This window comes from Dendropsophus ebraccatus, chromosome 2, assembly GCF_027789765.1.
Source record: "Dendropsophus ebraccatus isolate aDenEbr1 chromosome 2, aDenEbr1.pat, whole genome shotgun sequence".
Taxonomy (NCBI): domain Eukaryota; kingdom Metazoa; phylum Chordata; class Amphibia; order Anura; family Hylidae; genus Dendropsophus; species Dendropsophus ebraccatus.
The window spans coordinates 185,320,669-185,347,948 of NC_091455.1; the positions used below are offsets into that span (position 1 = coordinate 185,320,669).

Sequence of the window (27,280 nt, forward strand, 5' to 3'; positions counted from 1 at the left end):
GTCTGGTGTCCATCGGGGCTCTGTGAAGTGATTGCAGAGCCCCGAAGCTAGCCATGGAAACCGGAAGCCTCAGGCTTCCGGTTTCCTGGCTATGGAGGGCAGCGGGGGGGGGGGGGGGCTGGAGGGAAGACAGGGCGCGCACCAGGCGCATGGCCGTGAGCTCTGCCCCCTCCCCTCTTTCAGGATTGTAACAGTGGCAGGGGACAGAGGAGAGGGGGCAGACATAGGGACATCAGCTTATGGGATCATTATGATCCCATAAGCTGTTGTCCAAAAACGACCTGGGCATTGATGCATCAATGACCCCAGGTCGTGAAAGGGTTAACCCTTTAAGGACATGGCCCATTTTCGTTTTTACGTTTTCGGTTTTTCCTCCTTGTGTTTAAAAGATCATAGCACTTGCATTTTTCCACCTAGAAACCCCCATGACCCCTTATTTTTTGCGTCACTAATTGTACTTTGCAATTACAGGCTGAATTTTTGCATAAAGTACACTGAGAAACCAGAAAAAAATTCGAAGTGTGGTGAAATTGAAAAAAAAAACGCATTTCTTTTATTTGGGGGAAATGTGTTTTTACGCCATTCACCCTGGGGTAAAACTGACTTGTTATGCATGTTCCTCAAGTCGTTACGATTAAAAAGATATATAACATGTATAACTTATATTGTATCTGATGGCCTGTAAAAAATTCAAACCGTTGTTAACCAATATACGTTCCTTAAAATCGCTCCATTCCCAGGCTTATAGCGCTTTTATCCTTTGGTCTATGGGGCTGTGCGAGGTGTCATTTTTTGCGCCATGATTTGATCTTTCTATCGGTACCTTGATTGCCCATATACGTCTTTTTGATCGCTTTTTATTAAATTTTTTCTGGATTTGATGCGACCAAAAATGCGCAATTTTGCACTTTGGGATTTTTTTGCGCTGACGCCGTTTACCGTACGAGATCAGGAATGTGATTAATTAATAGTTCGGGCGATTACGCACGCGGCGATAGCAAACATGTTTATTTATTTATTTATTTTTTTACTTTTATTTAAAACCTGGGAAAAGGGGGGTGATTCAGACTTTTATTAGGGGAGGGGGCTTTTTACTATTAACAACACTTTTTTTTTTTTTTTTACACATATACTAGAAGCCCCCATGGGGGACTTCTAGTATATACACTGTGATCTCTCATTGAGATCTCTGCAGCATAGATATGCTGCAGAGATCCATGAGATCGGCACTCGTTTGCTTTCGGCTGCTGCAGCCGGAAGTAAACGAGTGCCGAGCCGAGGACGGCGCCATCTTGGACGCGTCCCCGGCCGGCATCAGTAACGGAGATCGCTCCTCCGGGACAAGGTCCCGGAGGAGCGATCTCCCCCACTAGACACCAGGGAAACGTTGCCTCCGGTAATCGGAGGCAGCTGTCAACTTTGACAGCTGCCTCCGATTAGCTAATTAGCGGGCACGGCGATCAGACCGTGCCCGCTAATAGCGGCGGTCCCGGGCTACACGCGGCACCCGGGATCGCCGCGCGGCCCCGCTTTGAAGTGCAAGTGAGGACATAGGACGTACCGGTACGTCCTATGTCCTTAAGAGGTTAAACGGGTACTTTGGTGGGGGGAAAAAAACAGTCATATCAACCGGTGTCAGAAAGTTATGCAAGTTTTCGAATGACTTCTGTTTAAGAACCCAAGTCTTCCAGTACTTATCAGCTGCTGTATTTCCTGCAGGAAGTGGTGTATTCTTACCAGTCTGTCACAATGGTCCCTGTTGCCACCTCTGTCCATGACAGGAACTGTCCAAAGCAGGAAAGATTTTCTATGGGGGATTTGCTGCTGCTCTGGACAGTTCCTGTCATGGACAGAGGTGGCAGCAGAGAACACTGTGTCAGACTGGAAAGAATACACCACTTCCTGCAGGACCTACAGCTGCTGATAAGTACTGGACGTCATGACTTATTTAAATAGAAGTAATTAACAAACCTGTATAACTTCCTGGCACCACTTTATTTGAAAACAATTTTTTCCAGTGTACCCCTTTAATGTTTGTGTTTAGTAACACAACTAAACACAAAAGTTGTGACGTCATAAACCATAAGCACCTTGAGGAATTAATATGTGCCTAACAACAGTGTTTAAAATTCTGACAAAGTACACTTCACGCTGTAAAAGTGCGGCTGTAAAAAAAATCGGTGTAGCTATGGCAGATTGTGTCTATGATATAGTGGCCTCTTTGTGTTGTTCCCAAAACAACGAGATTTAGAAAGCTATTTGGCCACAAATACTTCCTATAATAAACCTGGCTAGTTTACAACATTCTATAAAGTTATTTTAGACGTGTCTTTTTTGCACTCCGCTCACATTTAGAAATCTCTGTGTAAATATTCACAGCACTTATAATATCGAGTTCTTTATACTTTTCGACGACTAGCAGATTCACTTATTATTCCTCTTTTCTGGCCCATAAACACATCTAAGTTTATTTAGTCGCAATTTGAAAAGTCTAATTGTTTTATGCATCTGTTTAGCCGTTTTTCATATCCGAGCGTTATTTATTAATGTACGTTTTCTTAAAAGCACATTTAAATGATTCATTATTTTGATGTTAAAGCTGACAACGGAAATCCATAGATTTCCTATATTCACTAACAATCTAAAATACGAAAATATTCATCTTAATTGTAGACTGTAACTGTACCATTAGGAGCAGGGCTATAAAGAAGGCAAGTAAATGCAGAGCAGACTATCAAAAGAATTTTATAGGTAGTAACTTTGCCTGAGCATTCATCCAATATTAGGCTATGTTCACACAGCGTAAAAGTACGGCCGTTGTTGCAATCAGCTATGCAATCGGCTATGCAATAGCTATGCTGCATGTTCTTCTATGGGATCCTGGCCGGAGCATATACACATAGTATGCGCTCCAGCCGGGATCCCAAGCGGCGCCGCAAAGAACTGACATGTCAGTTTTCTGTGGCCGCTATTCATTGAATAGCGGCTGTAGGAAACCATGCCAGTGCACACTAGTGGAGAGAGCGGCTGCGGCCACTTGCTTCACATGACGCAGAATGTGCGAACCAGGCGTCGATTTAAAAAATGGACGGGGCCAACAAAATCTGTGCAGAAGCTCACATCAGGTTGCATAAAAATATTTATTTACTAATTGAAATTGAACATGCACTTTAAGGCCATGTTTACATGTAGCATAACACCGGCCGTTCTGTGACCCGGCCGGTGTTACTGAAGATCATTCCAGCCGGTACTGCAGTACCGACTGGATGATCTTCATTTCTGATGAATTGGGATGGGGGCGCATCAGTGTGCCAAAGCCGCACACTCCATTGTATGAACTGACATGTCTGTGCGGCCGTTATTCAATTAATAGCGGCCGCACAAAACTGACAGATCAGTTTTTCTTGCAACCGTTTAAAATCCCGGCCAGAGCCTATACTATGGGGGAGATTTATTAAACATGGTGTAAAGTGAATGGCTCAGTTGCCCCTAGCAACTAATCAGCTTCCACCTTTCATTCCTCACAGACTCTTTGGAAAATGAAAAGTGGAATCTGATTGGTTGCTAGGGGCAACTGAGACAGTTTCACTTTACACCATATTGATAAATCTCCCGCTAAGTGTATAAGCTCCGGCCAGGATTCCATTCATACACATACAACGAATGTTTTGTATAAATCACACAAATTGCAACAACGGCCATGATTTATACAAAACATACATTGTGTGAACATGGCCTAAATGTTCAAGTTGTTAAAAAATGCCCTCCATTTGATGATTAAGTGTCTCACTATTCTAGAATCTGCTACATTGCCTGTTAGGAGATATCTGTTCTATAGTAACAGAAGCCTCAAAACAGAACACAGAAGTTGGGGTAGGGCTTAGCTACTGCAAGAGGAGGGATTGAGGGAGAGAAACTCTGTGCTTTATGAGACGATCCGAATTGTCCATGAAAGGTAAAGAAAGGATTCCTTCTCATGTCAGCAGCAGCAAATTAGTGCTTAGTGTAAGCTCTTCCTTGCTGTACTGCTGCTATGCTGTCCATGAAAGGTAAATCAAGACTTCCCTCTCATCTTAGCTGCTGGGTTTTTTTTCTGCTCACAAAACATCTTGCAAAGCCAGTACATAAGTAACCCCTTCTTTCTTCTCATGCCATCTATAGTACTGTACTGTGTATATCACTCCAATCATAGTACAGCCTGTTTAGTCTAGCACATTGCAAAGCAGAGAGTAGTAAATTCTATGCTGTGATTAGAGATGACAAGGAGCAGTTCACATGTGCTGGATCAGTTGTATACTGTATGTCAGGGTGCCGTAAAGAAGCCAGGTAACAATGGCTATTATAGTTGTACAATAAGGGCATGAATATATTCCCTTTTCAGCTAATGCTATCCAGTAATTAAACTGAAAATCATTGATTTGCACAACCAAATAAATAACAAATGGAGGTCAATCAGTTGGAGAGTGTTCAAGGCATGGTTTGTGACCTGTGCATGGGGGGGTGAGAGGGGCCATTGGGGCCCCCCTGTGCAGGGGGGGGTGAGAGGAGCCATGACCATGTAAATGTTTGATACTATGTAGGGATAAGCGAATTTACAATAATAGTGAAGCAAAGTGCTTCGCTAGTCTCGGCGGTTGGCTTGTCAGCTGGCTGCCTTTGAGCTCTGTGTTGCTCCCTGCCTTTCCACTTTGGGTACCGGGAAAAGCTGGATCCAATCCTGGAAAACTGGTAGACGTTTCTCAGGACTGGATACAGCTCTTCCAGGCACCCAGAGTGGAATGGCAGGGAGCAACACAGAGCTCAAAGCTAGCTGGCTGACAAGTCGACCGCCGAGACTAGCGAAATACTTTACTTCGCTATTACTGTAAATTCCCTCATCCACAATCTTGTGTTATACACTGCGTCTGTATACTGGTGTCACCTCCTGTGGTAATGCTGCCGATGATGATAAGGGGGAGTCTTCTCAAATGTTTTGTTCTACAAAACCGGAAGTTTCATCTTTTTATTACACTAGATTAAAGTGATAACTGGTCACTTTCTCATGACACATAGCTTTTAAAAAGGTCCTCGAGGCCAAAGATGATATAAACAGCCCATTGGCATAAAATAGTAATATCAGCCTCTATTACGACAATAGAACTGTGTAAAACCAAGGTCAGTACTAATATACATTTCCATGCAGAGAACTATATTCTAAAATCAAGCTGGCTTAGACGCTGTATTTAATTTAACGCCAAAGTAATTTTTCACCATTGTAAAATACAGGATCAACCTTTTAATTTCCACAATTTAGCTGTCAATATTGTCAGCAGGACGGTGTCATAGCACACAATGGGGTGTAAAATAAAATGACACATTTAAATAAACACAGCCTGCGGGCTGACCACAGATGGGATGTAAATTATTAAAGAGCTGCTTACCTCGGGCGTATTTATTAAGATATATCATAGCACATTGTTACATATTGATGTTGGTGAAAATGGTGGAGAGGACGAATTTATAGGAATGGTTTACTTTTTGCAGAGGGGTCAAAATAAATTCATTCAGTCAGGCGTATTTTGGAAATAGTTTCCCGGGATTATCCATATTGCAATCTGTTTGCAGACTTAATTATATTTCCCAGGATGCAGAACAGGATTAGCTGCTACCTTATTGCAGGGTTTGTAAAAGTCCAATTTTTTTATTTTTTTTATAACAAAGATGTTGATGTCTCGCTTGGCCAAATTCAACTAAGCCAAGTTTGTATATATGAAGAAGTGCTAGTTCCAAATAAATAGAGACACCATAAAATGCACAATAGGTAGCAGGATTCTGTTAAACACAGTAAAAAAAAGTAACTTTTAATAGATGTCCAATCACTTTTATGATGTGAGGCCTAAAAAACAGAAGAAGACCTGTAAACTTAAAGTGATTCTGCACCCACAATTTGACCCCCCCAAAACCGCTTGTATTTTCAGATAGCTGCTTTTAATCCAAGATCTGTCCTGGGGTCCGTTTGGCAGGTGATGCAGTTATTATCCTAAAAAACTACTTTTAAACTTGCAGCCCAGTGCCCAATGAGCGTGGCCTAGATTGTGTATGCTTTAGGCTGGCAAACCCTCTCTGTCCCTCCTCCTCCTCATCATTAGAAATGCTCCAGGCGTTACTATGAACGCTCCTTACGAGTGCCTACTGTTAGAGGCGCAACTGGGTGGATGGGTGGGCCACTAGAGGCACTTGCCCCAGTAAGCCAGGTGCTGACGTCGGCCCTGCTGGACTTTAATACAACGCCCGTTATTCCTGTAATAGCAGCCATTGTTATAAAATGACACCCTTTATTTCCCGTTAAACAAAAAGTCCTCCAATAAAAACGTCCATCATTTTCATGGTGCGGGAGCAGAAAAGTGATCACAGAAATGGATCAATTTTGGAACAATATTTATGCAGCAGTTTATCATTGTACGCCTTGTTTTCCCTTTGGAAAAAAATAATCTAAATCATATTGTATTTATAATATGGAGAAGATAATCAAATATAGTCAAGGGTAATTTCAGGACATTGAAAAATATGGAATTTTTTTTTTCTTCTGAAGCTATTAATTTGAGTAATATTAAATTAATAATTTTTTCTGCCGATATCTGAATGCATTGCCAGGCGTTTTTATGGCTCTTCTGTTGCTGTTTTGTTTTCTAGTAGAATACTGTAAATTACTTGATAATGGCTAATTGCAACTCTCTCCAGAATATCACCGAGCTTCATATTTAACAGAAAAAGAGCAATTTCTGCTTCATTGAATAAAACATTCCCAGTGGTCCTAAAACTGAACCAGTGTGTCTTCTAGGAGATATGCCAATCTCCTCTAAGCCATAACTATTTATCCTTTCTAGTAATTATGGGAACAAACACAAGACTCTGCCCAACTCCCTTGAGTGACAGGCATCTTTCCGCTGATAAAGCGAGTTCTGTTAGTCTTAATTAAATGAGAATCCCAATAAAAATTGAGCTTATTATGTATTTTTTATTATTATTTTTTTACCCGTAACCATTTTTTTTTTCATCTTCTACAGAGTTTATTATTTCATTAAGGATTATAGTTTCGACTAAAAATGAGGCTTCATATACGTCGGCGCTCAATATTACACTTTTATTACATTTCGCCAATAAACAGTATTATATTATAGTTAAAATCAATGAAACCTTTTCAGTCATTTGCTACACAGGGTTTGAAATGATTCATAATGGACAGTCGATATGGTATAAGGTGCTGTAGCTGCAATAAAAATATAAAACGCTTGCTTATGAGAAATGTTAATTTTCAATTGTTTTTCAGGAAATGTAATAAAGACGAAACAGAAATCAAAAGGATTGATTTCTTTTTGGTCATTCAATAATTGTAGCAATAACAGAATAATATTTGCCCATGGTGCACATGGTGAAAAGTGTGGACGGCAGGGACTCCATGTCTATTCTAGGCAACTTAATTTTAAAATGCCTATTAGGGAATCCGGAATTCAGAGACTTCATGTTATGGTCTTTCATCTTTTAACCTCTGCAAAGATCAGCTACAAAATTCTTGCTGTCCCCAATGGGGTGTACAGTTAAAATTCCAAGTTATAGTCAGTATGTTTTTAAAGTTTGGGAGTAGCAAACACAGGGATAAAGCAAACTCCATGGTTGGATTTGAACACAGGACCCCTGGAACGATGCCAACCACTAAGTAATCACTGATTGTTAACCTATCATGGAGGGTCGTTGATTAAGTGCCACCAAAGTGGCAATAAGGTCAGAAGGTGATTTCCTTACAAACCTGATTTCTTAGGGTCCTATTACACGGGCAGACTACAGCCCCATCATTTTAGTAAATGAATGCAAATCTGCTAGATCTGCGCTTGTTTACTGGACCTATTAGACTTCCTGAAAAGTGGGCAGTAAGGGCTGCATGGACATTGTTAGTGCATGCACAGACAGAAAGCTGAGAGCAGTGGGAAGGGGCAGCACGAACAATCCTGAGATTGTTTGGATGGCTCATTGAAGTCAGCGCTGATCTGCTGCCGCCACTCATGTCACAGAGTGACATGCAGCAGATTGCCGCTGAACACAATGGGGGACATTTATGAAAGGTACGCCCGAGGCGTACGCCAGGGAGAAGGTGCAGAATCGCCCCTTCTCCCTGGCGTACACCTCCCATACGCCCCGCACGCCCAATGGGCGGGCTGGTGGAGCTTGCGGGGGCGGGATAAGGCAGGGAGGAGGCGGGGCCCCCTACTGCACCTCATTTATCACGATTTATGTCTGCTCGCAGGCGTAAATCATGATCAAAATCTACACCGGGCGCAGATTCGGGTGCCTGCCAGCCAGATTCACTAAGAGGAGTGTGCCTCTTAGTGAATCCTGCCGGGGGAAGGGGGCGGAGCCTAACATAAGACCGGTGTACTTGTACGCTGGTCTTCATAAATCCCCCCTATTGTGATCTGCTATCACATTGCGATCTATTAGGGTCCATTTACACAGAAAGATTATCTGACAGATTATATGACAAAGATTTGAAGCCAAAGCCAGGAATGGATTTGAAAAGAGGAGAAATCTCAGGCTTTTCTTCGACCTGATCTCTGTTTATAGTCTGTTCCTGGCTTTGGCTTCAAATCTTTGGCAGATAATCTGTCAGATAATCTTTCTGTGTAAATGGACCCTGACACTAAACAATTATTGACCTGAATGGTCGGTAATTGGTCAGTAATCATTCAGTGTAATAGAGCATATACAGAAGCCTATTCTGGTACCAAATTTAAACTACATTTACATTTGAGAAATGACTATTACTCACAGTGTTACACAATAGTAATTAAAAAAAAACAAATACTGGAGGAACACTTTAATTTATCTTATGTATGTCACCAGTGTATGAAATCTCAATGATGAGAGGGAGTCATAAAGGAAGCTTATAATTCAATTTCCTCAATATATCATCTGGACATTATGCACCTGGGTGGCAATCTGTAGTGAGAGGGGTTTCTTTTATTGATCTATCTCAGCCATTGGACTACTCTTCTCTTTGAATTTGACAAACCCATAGAGATATATTTAGATATTGTGTCAATTGTAAGCTTATAAAAATATATACAGATGGTGCAAACTTCGAAGGGACACCTAAAGGAAAAGTCCAATAAAGGAAAAGGGATAAAGAATAAAAGAAAGAATAAAGAAAAAGAATAAAGTAAAAAACATGGTCTCACCTCCCCTGCCCCAGTGCTGGTGGCCGCATTCTTCCACTCTTGTTACTGGGTCCCCAGCCGCTTCCTGGTCTGAGCGGGGACCCGGGTCAGCCAGTAAGCGGCCGTAGTGGGGTCCCGCCTCAGCCGTTGACTGGCCAAGCTGACTTCACACGTCACGACCCGGGTCCCCGCTGGAGTGTCCTCTTCCTCAGATATAAAATAATGCCATAGTGCACTATTTTATATCTGAGGAAGAGGACACATGGCCTTGAAATGCAACATATTTTTGCTTTTTAAGCAAATAAATGTCTTTATTTTAATCTATTTGGACACCTTCAATGTCTTCTCTTGGACAGCGCTGACCTACAGTGCCATATTTTTTCGTAATTTTTGTTTACACACTTTATGCTTTGTGGTGAGTCTGTACATAAGATGGTGGACACGGGGGAGCAGGTGACCATGCTCCGCCTCCATTGTTCTCCATAGGCATATACAGGCCCAGTGGTGAACACTGGGGGGAGGGGGGGAAATGGGGGGGGCGTGGCATGGTCACATGCTTCTCCATGTCGGCCATCTTATGGACAGACTCGCCACAGAGCAGGGCAGCCCAGCCTGGAGGAGCGGAGCCTGATTTTAGCTCTGTGAAATACACAGGGAGCTGCTGTCAGTATGTGGAGGAATTACACTTACTGAGCAATTTTACTATAAAGTGGCCAAACCCTTTAAGGATGTAATAGCATCACTGACTTTCAAAACAATGCAACAGTTTATTAAAAAAAAATCAACTTAACAACTGTTATATCTGTCTCTGTTTCAGGTCTCATTGAATTGGAGAATAATTACAAAGTGAGAGCTGCAGTGGAGAAGAGACAGATGCCTTACTCTGAGTTTGAATACATTCTGCTGGATGACTACAGTAAGTGAAATAGAAATACTAATATTGTTATTAAGAGCATGCAGGAAAAAAGGGACCAATGGGTGCTGTATGTGCAGGCGTAATCTGGGTGAGTGATGCAGCATATAATCTGATATAATGCATACTCACCTTGCACCATCATACTATACGCACAACACTAGTATGAATGTAGATTATAGTGGGACTGCGGCCTTCCACCTCCCAAAGTTTCGTAGCTTAGCTCGGTACCAAGTTGCAAGTTGTAAAAACAGTGGATCCAGATGGCCCAATTCCAACAGCATGGAACCAATAGATATCCCTCAAGATGATAAGAGGATGAACCCAAACACATAAAAGGATGGGGCTGCAATTACATGGTCACTCTCACTTCAAACAATTCCCTCCATTTTATTGGCAGTGTGATTCCTAAGATAGTTATATAGTTTTGGCCACTATTTGTCCAACTTCTTTGCTGACCACTGCCTGTTATCAGAGGAAATCTATCATAAGTAACAGACATACCAGGACATATTACAGGAAATGGGGGCAGGGCTTATCATGTGCTATGTGCAGGAGAGAGGCTGACAACCCTGTGCTGTGTACGTGCAAGATGCCTTCTCCAGGTAATCCCTATTGCTCCTAAAAGGTATCTGTCTTTTATGCAAATACCTGTTTACCAGGGACTACAGCTCTCAATCCACTGGATGTCTCCTGCCTTATGGGAATATACCAGCAGTTTAGATTCTGCTTTTAGTCTCCGTTTAAGTAAACCTTGAAATAGTTTGGGAAGAAGATAACACAAGATCTTAATAATGGCTTTTGTTTGGAGTTTATTTCAGCTATTTAGTTCTTCTTAAACCTCGTCGTCTTGGTAAAACAACAGATTTTAGTCGCTATAAATGTAACTGCTCAGGGGCATTGCTTCTAATTTAAGGAACATTGTCTGTGATGTTAACAGACGTGACAACAAATTTGCTATCAGTATGGTGTTAATAGTCAACTTGATACATGACGTCTGTATTGTTAATCTTAACGAACAAGATGGAACAATAGATCTAACGACAATTCAATTTACCAATGCTTGACTGGGCTGATTCACCTAATGATTCTCTGCTTAATTTGACCTTAAATAACCCAGAGGAATCTCAATGGCAGCTGCTTTTGCACTAAGCCTTAAAATGCGCTATTATTTTCTTTCCTCAGAACTGCCAATACAGATTATCAAACCGGCAACCTTCATAAACACAGCACATTACCCTGTTTTGCTCATTGTGTAAGTATAAATTTAAGTGTTTTTAAAAACTGTGGATTAAACTTTTTTTCGGTACACAAATCTGATCAAAGTAAAACTTCAGTAAAATGTAAAAATCCAGGGAGAGTGGGAAGGGAGTGGGAAAATAATAAAGTAATACTTACCCATCCCACCATCTCCAGTTTCTCCCAGATTCCTGCTTCATCATGTCCTGCAAGAAGTGATTGCAGAGGTGTCCTGCCTCAGTCACTGGCTGGTTGAATGGGCATTTCTGAGCTGGGTCATGATTAGAGATGATCAAACAGCTGAAAATCTTAGGTTCTATCAAACTCGAACCTTGCCAGACCTTCCGCTTTGATTCCTGATGCCTTCCCCATCCGTGGGGAAGGAGGAGACAGCCCGGGTACCGCCTGGAATTCCAGGATTCAGACTAGGTAATAGGCTGTATCCTAGAATTCCAGGCGGTACCCGGGTGGCTCCTCCTTCCTCATGGACCGGGAAGACATCAGGAATCAAATGCGGAAGGTTCGACAAGATTCGAGTTCGATAGAACCTAAGATTTTCGGCTGTTCGATCATCTCTAGTCATGATATCACCAAACCGGGAGCTACAGAAGACCAGCGGGTGACCGTTAGTGGTGGGCATGGGGATGGGGAAACATGACTTATGATCCAACCGACCCAACCCCTCCCTGGATTTTTACATTTCGAGTTCTCCATTAATTCAGAATCAAGTCATTCATCACAAATCAAGATTTTAGTTCCCTATATGACAATTATTCATATATGATTAAATTTATTTACTCTACTATGTAACTGATGAAATATATTTTGTTATTGAAATGCTCAAATAATACCCTAGTATAATTCATCTATACCTAGTGATCTTTTATAAAGCTGATCTTTTATAGAGAACACATCATATTTGACCTGAATGACCAACCAAAGATGGCAGATTTAAACGTCGCTCTAGGGTATATCACCAATGATTTAGATTTATGAAAAGTCAAGCAGAGGTGACACAAGAACAGCTCTATGTAGAGGCTGCCAATTCTGCATAAGAAATAATGATGGAGTCAAATCTCGCCTGTCTAGATATGTATTTATGGGAGGAAGCCGAAGGTCTAAATTATATTTAGAGATTTGCATCAAACATAAATACAAGAAAAAGATGAGGGCTCCCACTGAATGTGCTGTTCTGGTTGATAGAATTTCTCTGGTTTTCTAGGAATTTGATACTTTTTTTTTTCATTTTGCGTTGTATTTTGACATTTGGCATGTACTGTACTCAGTGTAAAGTTACAATCTCTCATGATATGCAGAATTTCTTTTCAACTTTGAATTTCTATCAGTTGTTGCAAATCGAATGTCTTTGGACATAAGCATAGCTTATGAATAAAGAAAAATGGACATTTAAGGTGAAATTGCTTGGCGAGAGCTTATATAAATCAATATAATACCAAACGTCAAAATGTAAACTGCAATTATCATTACATCAGCAACTTCTAAGTCTTCAGCCCCATACCGAATAAAGGTCTTGCAGTCAATGATAGAGACCTGGGTTCTGGGAACTATACCAGAATGCCATACATGGGATCAATAATAAATGCATCATAATTATGCATCTTGTATAATGGAGGTCATCCAGCTTTTCTAGCATCTTGTTTAGTAGTAAGGGCCTGCTGAGACCCTCTAACAATGATGCAACATGATTTGCTATACAAAGGGGTCTGCTGAGGTTCTGTCGCCCAAGGGACCACAAAAGCCTGGAGCCGGGCCTGATCTAAGACACTGCTTAATTGGGAGTAGCCACAGATATAAGGGCACTGGGAAAAGCAGCAAGCACAGGAAAGTACTGTAATGGGCAGAAAATAGGTGAGGAGGAAGCCAGAGAAGTCAAGAACCAAAGTTATCATGGGCCAGGTAGAGAAAGAAAATGAAAAAAAAAAAAAAAAAAAGACTCTTCTTAGAGTAAATGTCATCATTGAGTAACTGAATGTAACTGTACTGTATTCACTTATATTATCTGTATAGGGTCAGTATAGTGATATTTTCCTGGCATCCACCAAACCTTTCTTTGTAATATGATATGGTAATATGGTTATGAATTCTGTGCATTCCCTGACAGCATTGTTAGACTAAAAGTGGGATGGGCCTCCAGCCAATGTATGTATGCAATGTATGCAATAAATCAGACATATGTAAATTATTTCTAAAACAGGTTATATGGGTTATGCTACAAAAAAGTGTGTGTCCTAATCCCAAGGTGTCTATTCCTAACAAGCTGAGCCGGGATAGGGCACCATGGAAGGAATATGGAGACTGATATTTGCAGGGCAGTGAAAGTGTTTGTTTGTTTTTGTTCTTTTTATCTTCATTAGCCCTGACATACCTGGCTTTTTTTTTTTTTTTGGAGGGGGACGGATTGTCTTCAAACAACAATCCCTTCAAGGCTCAATTTAATCCCCTCAGAACTACATGCTTATACAAGTTAATGAATTTCTTCCTTTCACAATCCGAGCCCCGTGTTTTTTTTTGTTTTGTTTTTATTGTTTTTATTGTTTTTTTTTAAATAAAATTCTCATTATAAATATTCATTATGCTTACATACAATTTATGGTTTATTGCAATCATGTCAGGCTAACATGTTTCATGTATGACCAATACAAGCCACATTCTTACCAGTCTGTCCTTCCAGTGAGAGAACATAGCTTGTTCTATTGTTTTTGTTATTCTATTAGCATTGCCCACATCTAGAAAATCTAATCTTCTGTTAGGTTTCTGTGTGCCCAGAAGTTAGGAGCGAGTAGCCAATTTGCTATGGGTAATAAATCATTAGTCTGGATGGGATTTTAGCTTCTGGTGCTGAGTTTGCAGAGTTTGCATACTTTGCAGTGAACGCTTATTCAGATCTCATTAAGCCCTTGGCTGCTGTATAACAAGCATATACAATACCCAGTTATCTCGGTACATAATAGTGCTACCACCTGCTGTGCCTAATGCATATAATGAAGCATTTTATGTAAAATATACATATATAGTAAACCATTACTAACACTACCAATTATAGCATAATATATTACAAACGCCAAATTATTATCCTCACAGCTCTCGTACCGAGTCTCCGGGATGGAAACCCCTACATTAGCAAAATGGTTTATTTATGGGTAGAATAACAGCGTTTTTTATTGAGGCTCTGTGATCGGCATAATATAAAAGCAACCCAACACACATTTGTATCGCTTTCCCCCTTGATGATTATTTCCAGCCGAGAAATTGAATTTTATATTGAGAATAATGTTATAGTAATAATATAAAATGTAAGTATGTGTTATAAATAATGGGCTCCATATTTTTGATGACTCGTTGTGGGCCAATTCCACTATTACATGGCAGTCATGTTCAAATAATGATTTTCTGTGGTTTTCCGGCAAGAGGAATAAAGGGTTCGAATTGGCATGCTAATCCAAAGGGCATTATGGGGCTTATTTTTCACTATACTAGTAACTGACCATGCTAATTTCTGAGCTGATCTTACTGATTGTTGATTTTACTGATCTAATTACTGATTGTGCTCATTACTGGTCCTAATGATTACTAGTGATCTAGTTGCCAGCTGTTAGTGTTAGGGTCCGATTACATGGGGCGATTATTTGCCTAATCAGGCAAAATTGAGCAGATATTGCCCAGTGTAATAAAGACAATGATCAGCCAAGGAGCCGATCATCAGCTAATCGTTGTCTTTCAGCAAGTTCAAAAATCACACATCGCTCCATGTAATAGGTTATGTGCAGTCTGTGACTGATGAAAGTATAAAGAAAATAATAAAGCTATTACTTACCTGTACACACTCCCTGGTGTTCTCCTGCCTTTTTCCTGAAGCCGTTTCCGCCAATCACTGGCCATGGCGCTGTCCCGTCTTGGCCAGTGATTGGCTGAGTGGCCTGTCACTGCACAGTTAGGTTGATAAGCTTCAGCAGCAGCTGCGCTGGGCAGGGAACAGACAGGAAGACACCAGGGAGTGTGGAGAGGTAAGTAAAACTTTATTATTTTCTATATATGCAGCAAGTGCTACACAGACATCGCTAACAATGTCTGTGCAGCAATCATTGAGCTGGCTCGGTAACCGAGCACCAATCTAGCAGATGTCGAGATGTGTAATACGGGCCTTAGCCACTAGAGCTTGTGATTCCCGATAATGGGTATAATGTGTAAGGGCTGTATTACATTACACTGCAAGCGAGCACCGGACTGCTAGACGGCACTCGCCTACCAAGCCCATACACAGCTCGATTATCATGCAGCATGGGCTGCATAGACATTGTTAGCCATGCTTTGATGTAAAAATAATAAAGAGAAGTACTTACCTGGCCAGGCTCCCCCGATGGCCTTCAGCATTGCTCCTGTTTTCTATAGCTGCCTCAGGGATTTGTAATCCAGTCTTTGAAGTGACAGGCCACTGAGCCAATCACTGGCCAAGATAGACAAATGTGGTGATGATTTTATTGTTTATTGCTTTTCAGATTATACTAAAACCTTGTTCTTTCTTTCCTGTAGTGACGGTAGTCCTGGAAGTCAAAGCGTCTCAGAAAGGTTTGAAGTCAACTGGATAACAGCGTTGGTCAGCTCTTTCAGTGTCATAGTTGTGAAGTTTGATGGGCGTGGAAGTGGCTATCAAGGCACCAAGCTTTTACATGAAGTGAGGAAAGTGCTGGGAATTTTACAAGAAAAAGACCAGTTGTCCGCACTGGGGTATGTATACACCACATTACTTCTGTATTTCATTTATTATAGAAGTAAACATTTATTTAGGGATAAGCTATCATTTTGCTGTGTGTCGGAAATTGTGGCATGACCTATCAGTTTTGTCCATGAACCTTAGGGCCAAATTACACGGCTTGATATCCTGGGTAAGCGATCGCCGATCTGCTAAATTGTTGCTCGTTTACTGAGCCTATTATACTTAGCTTGTTATACGGCTCGATTATCATGCAGCAAGAGCTGCACAGACATCGTTAGTAATGTCTGTGCAACCTTTGCTTTATAGAGAAAATAATAAAGTTATACTTACCTGTCCAGGCTCCCCAGTGTCCAGATGCCTTTTCTCCACATTCCCCGCTCATTGCAGCCACCGCTGAAGACTCTCAAGCAACAGGCCACAGATGGGCAGCACCGCAGTCAGTAATTGTCTGAGCAGGCTGTTACTTCATAAACAGCTTCAGCAGTGGTTGTGGTGAGTGGGGAAAAGACATGAGGACACCAGGGGAGCCTGGAGAGGTGAGTATAATCTTTATAATTTTCTATATACCTTTCATCAGCCATCGGCTGCTCATCACTATTACATGTAGTGATGTTCGGTCGTGGCTGATTTTTTAAAATGTTGAGAAACAATGATCAGCTGATCAATGGCTCCTCGGCTGATTGTTGTCTTTATTACACGGAATGGTTTCTGCCCAAAACAGCCTGATTTGGCGTATAATCACTCCATGTAATAGGGCCCTTAGACTATATAGTTGTTACCTATATAAGTCAATGCATAGTATCTCAAGAGTTGAGCCAGAGTATTGGCTTAATACTGAAACAATGTCCTCACTTTTTAATTATTTTTTTTTTATGTAATTTTTGTATTCAGTGATTTGTAGAAATGGTTTGATTTCAGGCACTTGTTATTCTCTCTTGTCTTCTCTTTATTACAGGTCAATATTAAAAGAACAATACATAGATAAGACAAGAGTCGGTGTTTTTGGAAAGGTAATGTTTCATTAAATTATACATAGATTTTATTTCTTAAGGTTCACAAGCTCTTTCATGTCTTTGACTTCAATTAAAAGTAATAATGGTCCATTGCTGCAATCAGTAGACCGTCTTCTGAAGATTTTTCTGAACTTCTCTATACTCTGTGGGTGAAAGTCAGCCAATAAGCAACTACAAAGACGAATGATGAAGGAAAAGTAAGAGGAGACATGAGGGCATTGTCCAGGGGTGGACTAGATGGACCAGGTGGTCTTTTTCTGATAAGGATAAGAGAAGCGCTATTCATCTGAACAAGGATGAATGTATTGCAGCAGTTCATTCTCTGTACAATGAGGGTTTACACTAGCATTTGCTTCTATGATGTATTGAAAGGAGCCAATGGAGGAAATATTGGTAATTAAAAGGTGATAGGGAATGGTAAGTACGCTGCAGTGAGTCCTCTGGACTTTCCTCCAATGGTAGATGTCCAAGGAAAGAAAGATCTGTCCAGTACAGAAGGGATATGGGCAGACGGCAGTGACTAACTACCCCCCCTACCCATCATTCAGAACATATAAATGCTTGAGTGTCCATTTGTCATTTGGGAGGGGAATGAGAGAAGTAACTGTTGGCTGACAGCTGTCTAATGTGTATAGATAGCCTAGTCTGCCTGTGAGAGTATATATCCATTTCAGCAATAACTCTAGGATGACCGGTATAGGATAGTTTTTCAGGTAATAGAATGTATAGGAAAGTTGGGTAGGAAGAATTATTTTGTTATGGAGTCCTCTTCCCCTCATTGTTCTCCGTTTAATATTGAGTAGGTTCTTACATCCTTAGTATGTTTAAAACATGTGTTCTACTAGAGGTGAAAAAAGCGAATCTGACAAATACGAATTTCCAGATTTGCATTGCAAAATCGCTGATCATGGTGGCGGCAATGGCGGCCGCATATGTTAGCTTACAGAAGTGTCTTTTCGCGGGCTGAAGAGCTTATCCATAATCTTTTGCACCCATCCAATCAGCTGCAAACCCTACTGTGATGTCAGCACCCCCCCCCCCACTCTATTTAGGGTGATTGGCTTCCTGTAGGCGGCCAGTCGGCTGTGTAAAGTGGAGAGCAGGTTGCAGCAGGGAGAGAAATACAGAGAGATAGGGACAGAGAGGAGAGGATTGTGGGTGGTTTTCTGTGGAAGCAGTGAAGCCATTGTCCAGTATACCAAGTAACTGGGTGACTGTTCATTATACTAAGTCACTGGGTACTAGGTGTGTATTATAGGAAGTCACTGGGTGCTGGGTGTGCATTATAGGAAGTCACAGTGTCCATCCTAATACCTCACTGGGTGCTCAGTTACCAATGTCCACTGCTGTCCTGGGAGAACATTGATATTACGCTGCTGATCAGCCAACATCCACTACTGTCCATGGCGGAAATTGAATGACTGACAGGTGGATTGACATTTAAAAAAAAAAAAATCACATTTTCCAATTTTTACACTGTCCCAACAACAGCTGTTGAAAAAAATTGCTACTCTGTAATAGTCCCACTATTGTAGCTACTATAGTTTGCCTGTTTTAATAAAAAAATAGTTTGTATGCAATTTGCAAACATTCCCAAATTTGCGCAAATATTTGCAAACTTTGCGAAACAAATTTTTGAGTGATTGGCTCATCTCTATTTTCTACCATTACACAGTAAGGCTATGTTCACACTGCGTATATGTCCGGCCGGACATATACGCGGTAAACTCCGGCTGGAGATTTACGCTACTTGCGGCCAGCTACGTACGGACAGCGAACTTACGCCCGAAGTCTACTTACGCTTCCCGATCGCCCTACGTAGCGATCTGACAGCGGTCCTTAACTTGGAAATCTTCGCCTAGCCCCGGACACCCCACAGAACCTTTTGGATCAGCACAAAAAGCTGCAAAAATGAAGAAATCACCACTACGTACGGGACCGCATGTAACGCTACGGGCGTAAGTTACGACATTTTCGTCCGTAAACAATGGTCTGGTTCGTTATTTACGCCGCCGCGTACGATCCGGGCGTAAGTTCGTACGTAGTGTGAACTGTGCAGCCGTTCTTCGTATACTTTCCATTATGCGCAAACTACGTAAGTCTCCGGCCGCTTATTAACGGAACGCGCTACGGCCGGAAACTTACGTAGTGTGAACATAGCCTAATTCAGCCATGAATTGCTAGTACATTGTATCTTCCACCAATCTCCACTTAAAGGGGTTGTTTAATCAGAACTCCCCCTGTCCATAGCCCCTATTTTAGAATATGTGAATCATAGAGACTGGAGAGCCACCCCATAGAACCCAATGGTAAGTTGTCTATTGATGCATTACAGATAGTTATACCCAAGTGTGAGGGAAGAGGGGTTGTCCTCATAAGAGAACCCCATTAGGCACATTTCTATATTATTGTCATATTCACATAATATCGGTCGTGCTTGTTCCAAATATTTCCTCGTATAGACTTCAGCACAAATAAAGTTTAATACAGAACATTTCTGCCGTGTGACAGAAGTTGCCAAGAAGACAAAGAGGTTAATGAAAATTCTTAATATATATGACCCCATTTTTATTTTTACCAAAGCCAGCTTCCTGCAGGCGAATGATTCATCCACTCCGCGCGGCACAATGACTTTTTATGTCTCGTAATGATTTACAAAACACAATTATCAACAAATATTTTATTGATGAGCGGATTATTTCAATGGTGTTTTCAATCAGCCCCGGCTCCCATTTATTTGCGCTCTGATACTATAAAGCCTCTTATTAAATTACATTTATAATTAGGTAAGAACACGATGACTATGCCCTCTCTGTGTTTTCGGAATATTTCCTTTGAAGAGAAAACACATAATTTTTTTGCCGGAGCCGTAATTGGCTGATTTGTAATTTACAATTTGTGCTGAATCCTCGGAATCAGATTATGTTTAATGATGTAAATCTACAATTATATTCACCTTTCGCTCGCTCACAACTCACTGTCTGACTTGTTAAATATTCATGGTTTTTAGCTTTGGATGAGTTCGGAGTTAAAACTAATTCAACTTTTATTGACAAGAGGTTTTAGCGGGTATTATAACAAGATTTCTCACTTATTGTACATAAAACAGTGCAGAGATTTATTTGGGTATTTTATATTAGACAAAATCTGGTTTGTGATATTAATGCATGGTCGTGTCTGATATTCTTATTTCAGATTAGCCCAATTTTTGATTCTTTTTTTTTTTTTTACTGTGCGAGTGGATTTCCTGTATGGGGCACATAAACATTTATTTCATTCATATTGAGTATTTTAAGCGTTAAAATAAATTTGTTTATATATTGGTTAAAAATATGTAAAAGTGCAATATGTAAATTTAAGGCTATGTTCACATTGCGTAAAATAACGGCCGTTATTTTCAATGGCCGTTATTTTGAGGCCAAAACAACGGCCATAGAATTACTATCGTACGGGCTAGTCGTGAAACTACGGTTTAATTTTGATTCCTAGCATGATTATTAACGGGATGAAACAGGTCATTTACTTTAAATACTGCGCCCAGCCCTAAAAACCACTCAGAATTTTTTTTACATCAAAATCAAGTTTAATTCGGCAGATATAAGTTTTACGTTCACGGCAGCATTGAAATCCACGGCCGTTGTTGCAGTATTACCGGCCGGAAATAATTGACATGTTCATTTTTCACGGGGCCGTATAAACAACGGCCGTTATCTGATACGTAGTGTGAATTCAACGGCTGTAGTTACATTGCATTGCAGTCATTATAGGGGACCTCAAAACAACGACCGTTATTTTACGTAGTGTGAACATAGCCTAAAGGTGTAATCCGGAAAAGAAAAATTGTTTTCGAATCTGATGTATATTGCTTCTTCTTAAAAAAATCTTTAGTCTTCTAATACTAATCTGCTACTGTATGTCCTGCAGGAAGTGGTGAATTCTGCTGCCCTCTCTGTCCATTACAGGAACTGTCCAGAGCAGTAGCAAATCTAGAAAAATAGAAAACCTCACCTTTAATTCCTGACACAAACAGAGGTGGCAGCAGAGAGCACCGTGTCAGACTAGATAAGCTGATATGTACTAGAAGACTTGAGATGTTTAAATAGGAGTAATTTACAGATCTATAGATCTTTCTGATACCATGTGAGTCAAAAACTTATTTAACAAATTTATAAATATTTATTATTCACTTTTTTGGAGAGTTTAGAATACCAAAATTTTTATTTAAATTCCAAATTTAAAAGTCATTAATAAATTCTGTGAATTCTTCATTTAACGGTAAAATCTGATAACAAGTAAAGGTTTCACCATTTTGTTTTATTTGAATTAGGTATTCATAAGTAAAAACCCAAGTCACGCTCCATTTACACTAGAATTGGCTGGCCATAGCCATCAGATATGTTCAACTGAATCATTATGATTTTAATAAATTTGATAAATCATCACTTTCATGCTGCCTGAATCATTGGAGTGATCCCCGGCAGCCTTTCCCTGCCCAACCAGCCATAGGGGTTGTCCAGCTAAAATCTTTCTTTTTCAAATCAACTGGTGTCAGAAAGTTATATAGATTTGTAATTTACTTCTATTTAAAACTCTCAAGTTTTCCCAAATGTATAAGCTGCTGTATGTCCTGCAGGAAATATTTTCTTTCCAGTCTGACACAGTGCTCTCTGCTGACATCTCTGTCCGAGACAGGAACTGGCCCGAGCAGTAACAAATTCCTATAGAAAACCTTTCCTGCTCTGGACAGTATCTTTCTCAGACAGGAGTGGCAGCAGAGAGCACTGTGTCAGAGTGAAAAGAAAACAACACTTCCTGCAGGACATATAGTAGCTGATAAATATGGGAAGACAAATCTATATAACCAGTTGATTTGAAAGGAAAAAGATTTTAACATCTTTAATTGATAGATCTGGTCTTTTTGGGTATAGGCAGAAATGTATCAATGCCGATGGAGCAGGGAGAAGCCACCAGGGACCAACAGTTATCTTTATACAGCCAGATCACTCAAAGGGTTAAATAGTCGCATCCTCCTTGTCTTCACCCATTGAACTTGTTGCATTAATAAGGTTTTTAGAGAATGGCTACTGAGTTTATTATGTATCTTGAATATTAGGGATGGTCCGAACCAAGTTCGGTTCGGGTTCGTACGAACCCGAACTCTTGGTAATGATTCCCGCTGTCTGCCCGCTCCGTGAAGAGGGTGGATACAGCGGGAGGACCGCCTGGAAAACTGGGATACAGCCATAGCCATAGGCTGTATCCCAGTTTTCCAGGCGATCCTCCCGCTGTATCCACGCGCTGCACGGAGCGGGCAGACAGCGGGAATCTGATGCCGAGCGTTCGGGTTCATACGAACCTGAACCTCGGCAGTTTCGGACCATCCCTATTGAATATCACTATTATTCATACAGTTCAGAAACCTTCAAGAACAAATGAAATAAAAAATTTTTTTTACACTTTTTCTCTGTTTTTCGTTCCTCTCATTTTTTCTATAGGAATATGGTGGCTACCTGAGCACGCGTCTCCTGACATCCATGACAGATGATCTGTTTGCTTGTGGGGCAGCTCTTTCTCCTATAACAGATTTTAAACTATATGGTAAGGTTCACACACTTATTAAACATGATGATTTGATATGTTATAGTGTTGCTTATGGAACATTTTTTTATTCTGTTCACACTCGCATTGGCAAGTTCAGGTTTTCATAATGTTTTAGGGCAAGAATAGTGCTGCATGCTCTGCTATTATTGCCATGAAAAATTGGGTAATCCATATGAACCCTAATAAAATCAATTAAGTCTATTGGTGATCATTTAGATCCACTAGACAACAGATTTAAGACAGTGGCTTCAGAAGCTGTGAAACATTTATGAAAAGAGCCTTAAAGGGGTTATCCAGTGCTACAAAAACATGGCCGCTTTCTTTCAGAGACAACATGACTCTTGCCTCCAGTTCAGGTGCAGTTTGCAATTAAAGGGGTTATCCAGCGCTATAAAAACATGGCCACTTTCCCCCTATTGTTGTCTCCAGCTTGGGTGGGGGTTTGATTGAAGTAAATGGAGCTTAATTGCAAACCGCACCTGAACTGGAGACAACAGTAGGGGGAAAAGTGGCCATGTTTTTGTAGAGCTGGATATAACCCCTTTGAGCTGCATTCACTTCACTGGAACTGAGCAGCAAAACCGTTCCCAAACTGGATACAAGAGTGGGGCTGTCTCTGGAAGAAATTGGCCATATTTTTGTAGCGCTGGATAACCCCTTTAAGGTCCCCATACACTTTATAGTTTTGTCAGCAGGTTTGGACTTTAATATAAAGTGTATGGGATTCTCCTGAGACTCCACTAACAGATTGGGCATAATGAAATTTCACTGCCTGACCCCTTTGTTCTTAAAGAGATAAGCAGCCGCCAGAGCTTACCCCTTCCCATAGAGAACATAGGAACGTTTGGCAGTACCAAACATTCCTGTGTATGGGCAGGACGGGAGAGATAACGATTGTTCATCCAAAAGCTATTGAAGGTGTATGGCCACTTTTATTCCAAAGGTTTCCTTCCACTTAAAGGAAGTCTATACCTAGGGGGTTTTATATAACATATGAGCATATACAAAAAACATATATGCAACGTACATTGTATTCCAACTAGAGGTCATGTTACCTTTGGGGGTCAGTGCAGAGGTAGCGTAGACAGCAGAGGTCCATTGTATACAAACAGAATATTTGGGTTGTTTGTCATGATACAGATTTCTTATCTCATTGGACACGGATTGTAGCATAAAGCGACTCTGTACCCACAATCTGACCCCCCCCCCCCCCAAACCACTTGTACCTTCGGATAGCTGCTTTTAATCCAAGATCTGTCCTGGGGTCCGTTCGGCAGGCGATGCAGTTATTGTCATAAAAACAACTTTTAATCCGGCAGCGCTGTGTCTAATGGCCGGGGTTTACATTGGTATATGCATTAGGCTGGCACCACCTCTGTCCTTCCTCCCCACCCTCCTCATCATTAGGAATGCTCCAGGCAGATTGCGTCCTATTCCCCACCTGTGTGTATAATGAACATGGGCTGGATCGTTAATACACCTGTGCAAAGCTCAAACAGCAGTAAAAGCTCCTGGATCATTCCTAATGATGAGGAGGGTGGGGAGAAACGAGAGGTGGTGCCAGCCTAATGCATATACAAATGTAAGCCCCGGCCGTTAGACACAGCGCTGCAGGATTAAAAGTTGTTTTTAGGACAATAACTGCATCCCCTGCCGAACGGACCCCAGGACAGGTCTTGGATTGAAAGTAGCTATCCGAAGGTACAAGTGGTTTGGGGGGGACAGATTGTGGGTACAGAGTCGCTTTAAATACATTTTCTTTTTTGCAGCATCTGCTTTTTCGGAAAGATATCTGGGACTACACACCATTGATAATGGAGCATATGGGGCGTATGAGGTATGTATATTTGACATTTTGGTACAACATAATATGATTTTTGTGTAACCTGAATTATGTTCCCTGTCTATGACTATTCTATGGCTCAGGAGTCTCAAAGCCCTCTATATGTACCTCCATATCCAATGTAGAAATATCTCGGCACTCACGTCTTGCTGCAATTGTATATTTATTTATTCATGTGAACAAAGGATGCTGCACGCGTTCCGCTCTATCCACGTGCACCACGGTGCGAGGATTAAGGGTGGAGTGCTGGTATACAGACTTTAATTTGTAGCTCCATAGAAGCAGACACTGGGGATGTAACAGCAGTACTAAAACTTGGCAGAATTACGGGCACAACTAGAGATGAGCGAAGCTTCCGTAAGTTTGGATTCGCGAAACCCTGAACATTCGGCATTTGCCTCCGAGTGAATAGAGAAGATGGATGAAGCCCTAGGGATGCCTGGAAAACATATGTACAACCATACACCTTGAACTTACTGTAGATTCCCAGGCAGCCCTAGGGCTGCATCCATCTTTTCCCACCACCAGGAGTCAAATGTGGAGTGTTTTGGGTTTCGCGAACGCAAATTTACTGTAGTTTCGTTCATATTTGATGTCAACCATAGAACCAGCTGTAAACACCAGGTTAAGAAACATATAAAAACACAAAAAAACACAAAAACCACATATATTTCAGTATCTAATAACAGCCTATTTGCTACCTTCATAATAATGGCAGCCTGAACTTTGCATCAGTATAATATACAGTACCAGCCAGCAGTCATTTTTCTAAAAATTTTCTGTTTAATTAATTTACTTGCATTGATAGATATAAATTGGTAATTGATGTAATATTTAGTATAACTCATATCTGTAGAGTTTTCCCATAGATGTTCTGGCCCATCCATTCAGGTAGGCCGTAACTTACTGACTGTGGGAGTATAACCAGTGGGATCACAACTCACAGCAATCGTTATTATAGAGATTATGGATCTCCAAGGCCCCATTTAACACTTTATTTTAGTAATAATTTACAATATTAATATTAAAGGAAAAAAGATGAGATATCATTTTGTGTGCGTTGCCGTTAGAAAGTTAGAGGTGTAATCCATTAAAAATCGTTTTCTTAAAAATCAACTGGTTTCAGAAAGTTATATAGATTTGTAATTTACTTCTATTTAAAATTCTCAAGTCTTCCCATACTTATTAGCTACTGTATGTCCTGCAGGAAGTGGTGCATTCCTTCCAGTCTGACACAGTCCTCTCTGCTGCCACCTATGTCCATGTCAGGAACTGTCCAGAGCAGAAGAGTTTCTTTTTATGAGGATTTGCTACTGCTCTGGACAGTTCCTGACAAAGACAGAGGTGGCAGCGTAGAGCACTGTGTCAGACTGGAAAGAATACACCACTTCCTGTAGGACATACAGCAGCTGATAAATACAGGGAAAACTGGAGATTTTTTAAAAATCTATATACCTTTTGAAACCAGTTGATTTAAAGGGAACCTGTCACCGGGGACACGGGCACAGAGCCCGACTCCCCGGTGCAAACCCCGGATACTTACCCTTTCCAAAGAGTCCCGTTCCTGGAGCCGGTCCTGAGATAAGTCTGATGCCCATAGAGAATGACAGGTCCAGTTATTCTCTATGGGCGTTGGACTCATCTCAGCGGCGCGCGCACGGCTTCGGGCGTTGATATCTTCGTCCTGGGACCGGCTCCAGGAACAGGACTCATCGGAAAGGGTAAGTATCCGGGGGGTCGGACGGGCTCTGTGCCCGCGTCCCCGGTGACAGGTTCTCTTTATAAGTAAAAGAGTACCCATTTGAAGTGTTCCCCCAGCAGTGGTTTCCTGTCCATTCTGCGAGGATCAGTGCTAAGGATAAGTAACTGCCCAGTACCCAGCAAGTTGTTTGCAAACTGTAAAAACCATCAAATATGTTTTTATTAATAGGTTTATTATTAGGTCCACATCATGTGGATGATGACCTCACAGATTTCCTTTGATATTACAGGAAAAACTGGGCAGCCGTTGGCCAACAACAATTATGGGTCTCATATCAGAATTAGACCCAAGTAAAACACAGCTGTTTAGTTTCATTAACAAAACCACATATGTCCATGTGTTGTGTGTAGTATTGCAGCTCAGTTCCATTTAAAGTGAAGGATAACCTAGATATTTTTTTTACCAATTAGAGCTAGTACATTTTTTCAGTACATTATTATAGGGGCAGCCATCTTGCATGAGCTGGCTTTTCAAAACATTTATAGACATAGAGTCAATGGTCTGGAGCACCCTATTCACAAGAATACAAGTCTTTTCTAGGCATGCTCTATGACCTATGCAGAAGTTGTGGGCTTAGTTTTCGGCATAGTGGTCAGAATGAAAAACAAAAAACAACTGCAGGATTTCAGGATTGTATTAAAACAGACAACGAAATGAAAAATCTAAACTAAAAACGTCAAAAATATATGTTTAACATAAAATCTTGATTCAAAGGTACATCCTCTTTAACCTGAAGCCACGGACGGTCATACAGGGGAGGGAATTCACTCCCACTGGGGGCGGCCTGGCCTACCTCCAGTGCTTGAGCACCGTCCGGTTCCGGTGCATAGAATGGCGCTGTGCACGGGAACCGGGCCTCGGTCCGGAAAACTGACCGCGGCACCGGCTTCCCAGTGCCGGCGTCATTCGAGCCGTGGCTTCAGGTGGTACCTCCTCTTTAAACCAGGGGTGGGGAACCTTTTCCATGTCGAGGGCCGGTTGGG

At 41.1% G+C, this 27,280-nt stretch overlaps 1 protein-coding gene across 3 annotated transcripts in view; it reads left to right on the top strand.

The window, feature by feature from the left end:
- Positions 1 to 27,280, top strand: part of DPP6 (dipeptidyl peptidase like 6) — a 1,116,244-nt gene that overhangs the window by 1,073,781 nt on the left and 15,183 nt on the right. For all 3 annotated transcript variants that reach the window (XM_069958878.1, XM_069958876.1, XM_069958877.1), the window contains 6 exons: positions 10,009 to 10,107; positions 11,290 to 11,359; positions 15,895 to 16,089; positions 17,034 to 17,088; positions 22,587 to 22,689; positions 24,462 to 24,529. In XM_069958878.1, coding sequence (XP_069814979.1) covers positions 10,009 to 10,107; positions 11,290 to 11,359; positions 15,895 to 16,089; positions 17,034 to 17,088; positions 22,587 to 22,689; positions 24,462 to 24,529 — 590 coding nt within the window. The remainder of the gene's footprint in view (positions 1 to 10,008; positions 10,108 to 11,289; positions 11,360 to 15,894; positions 16,090 to 17,033; positions 17,089 to 22,586; positions 22,690 to 24,461; positions 24,530 to 27,280) is intronic.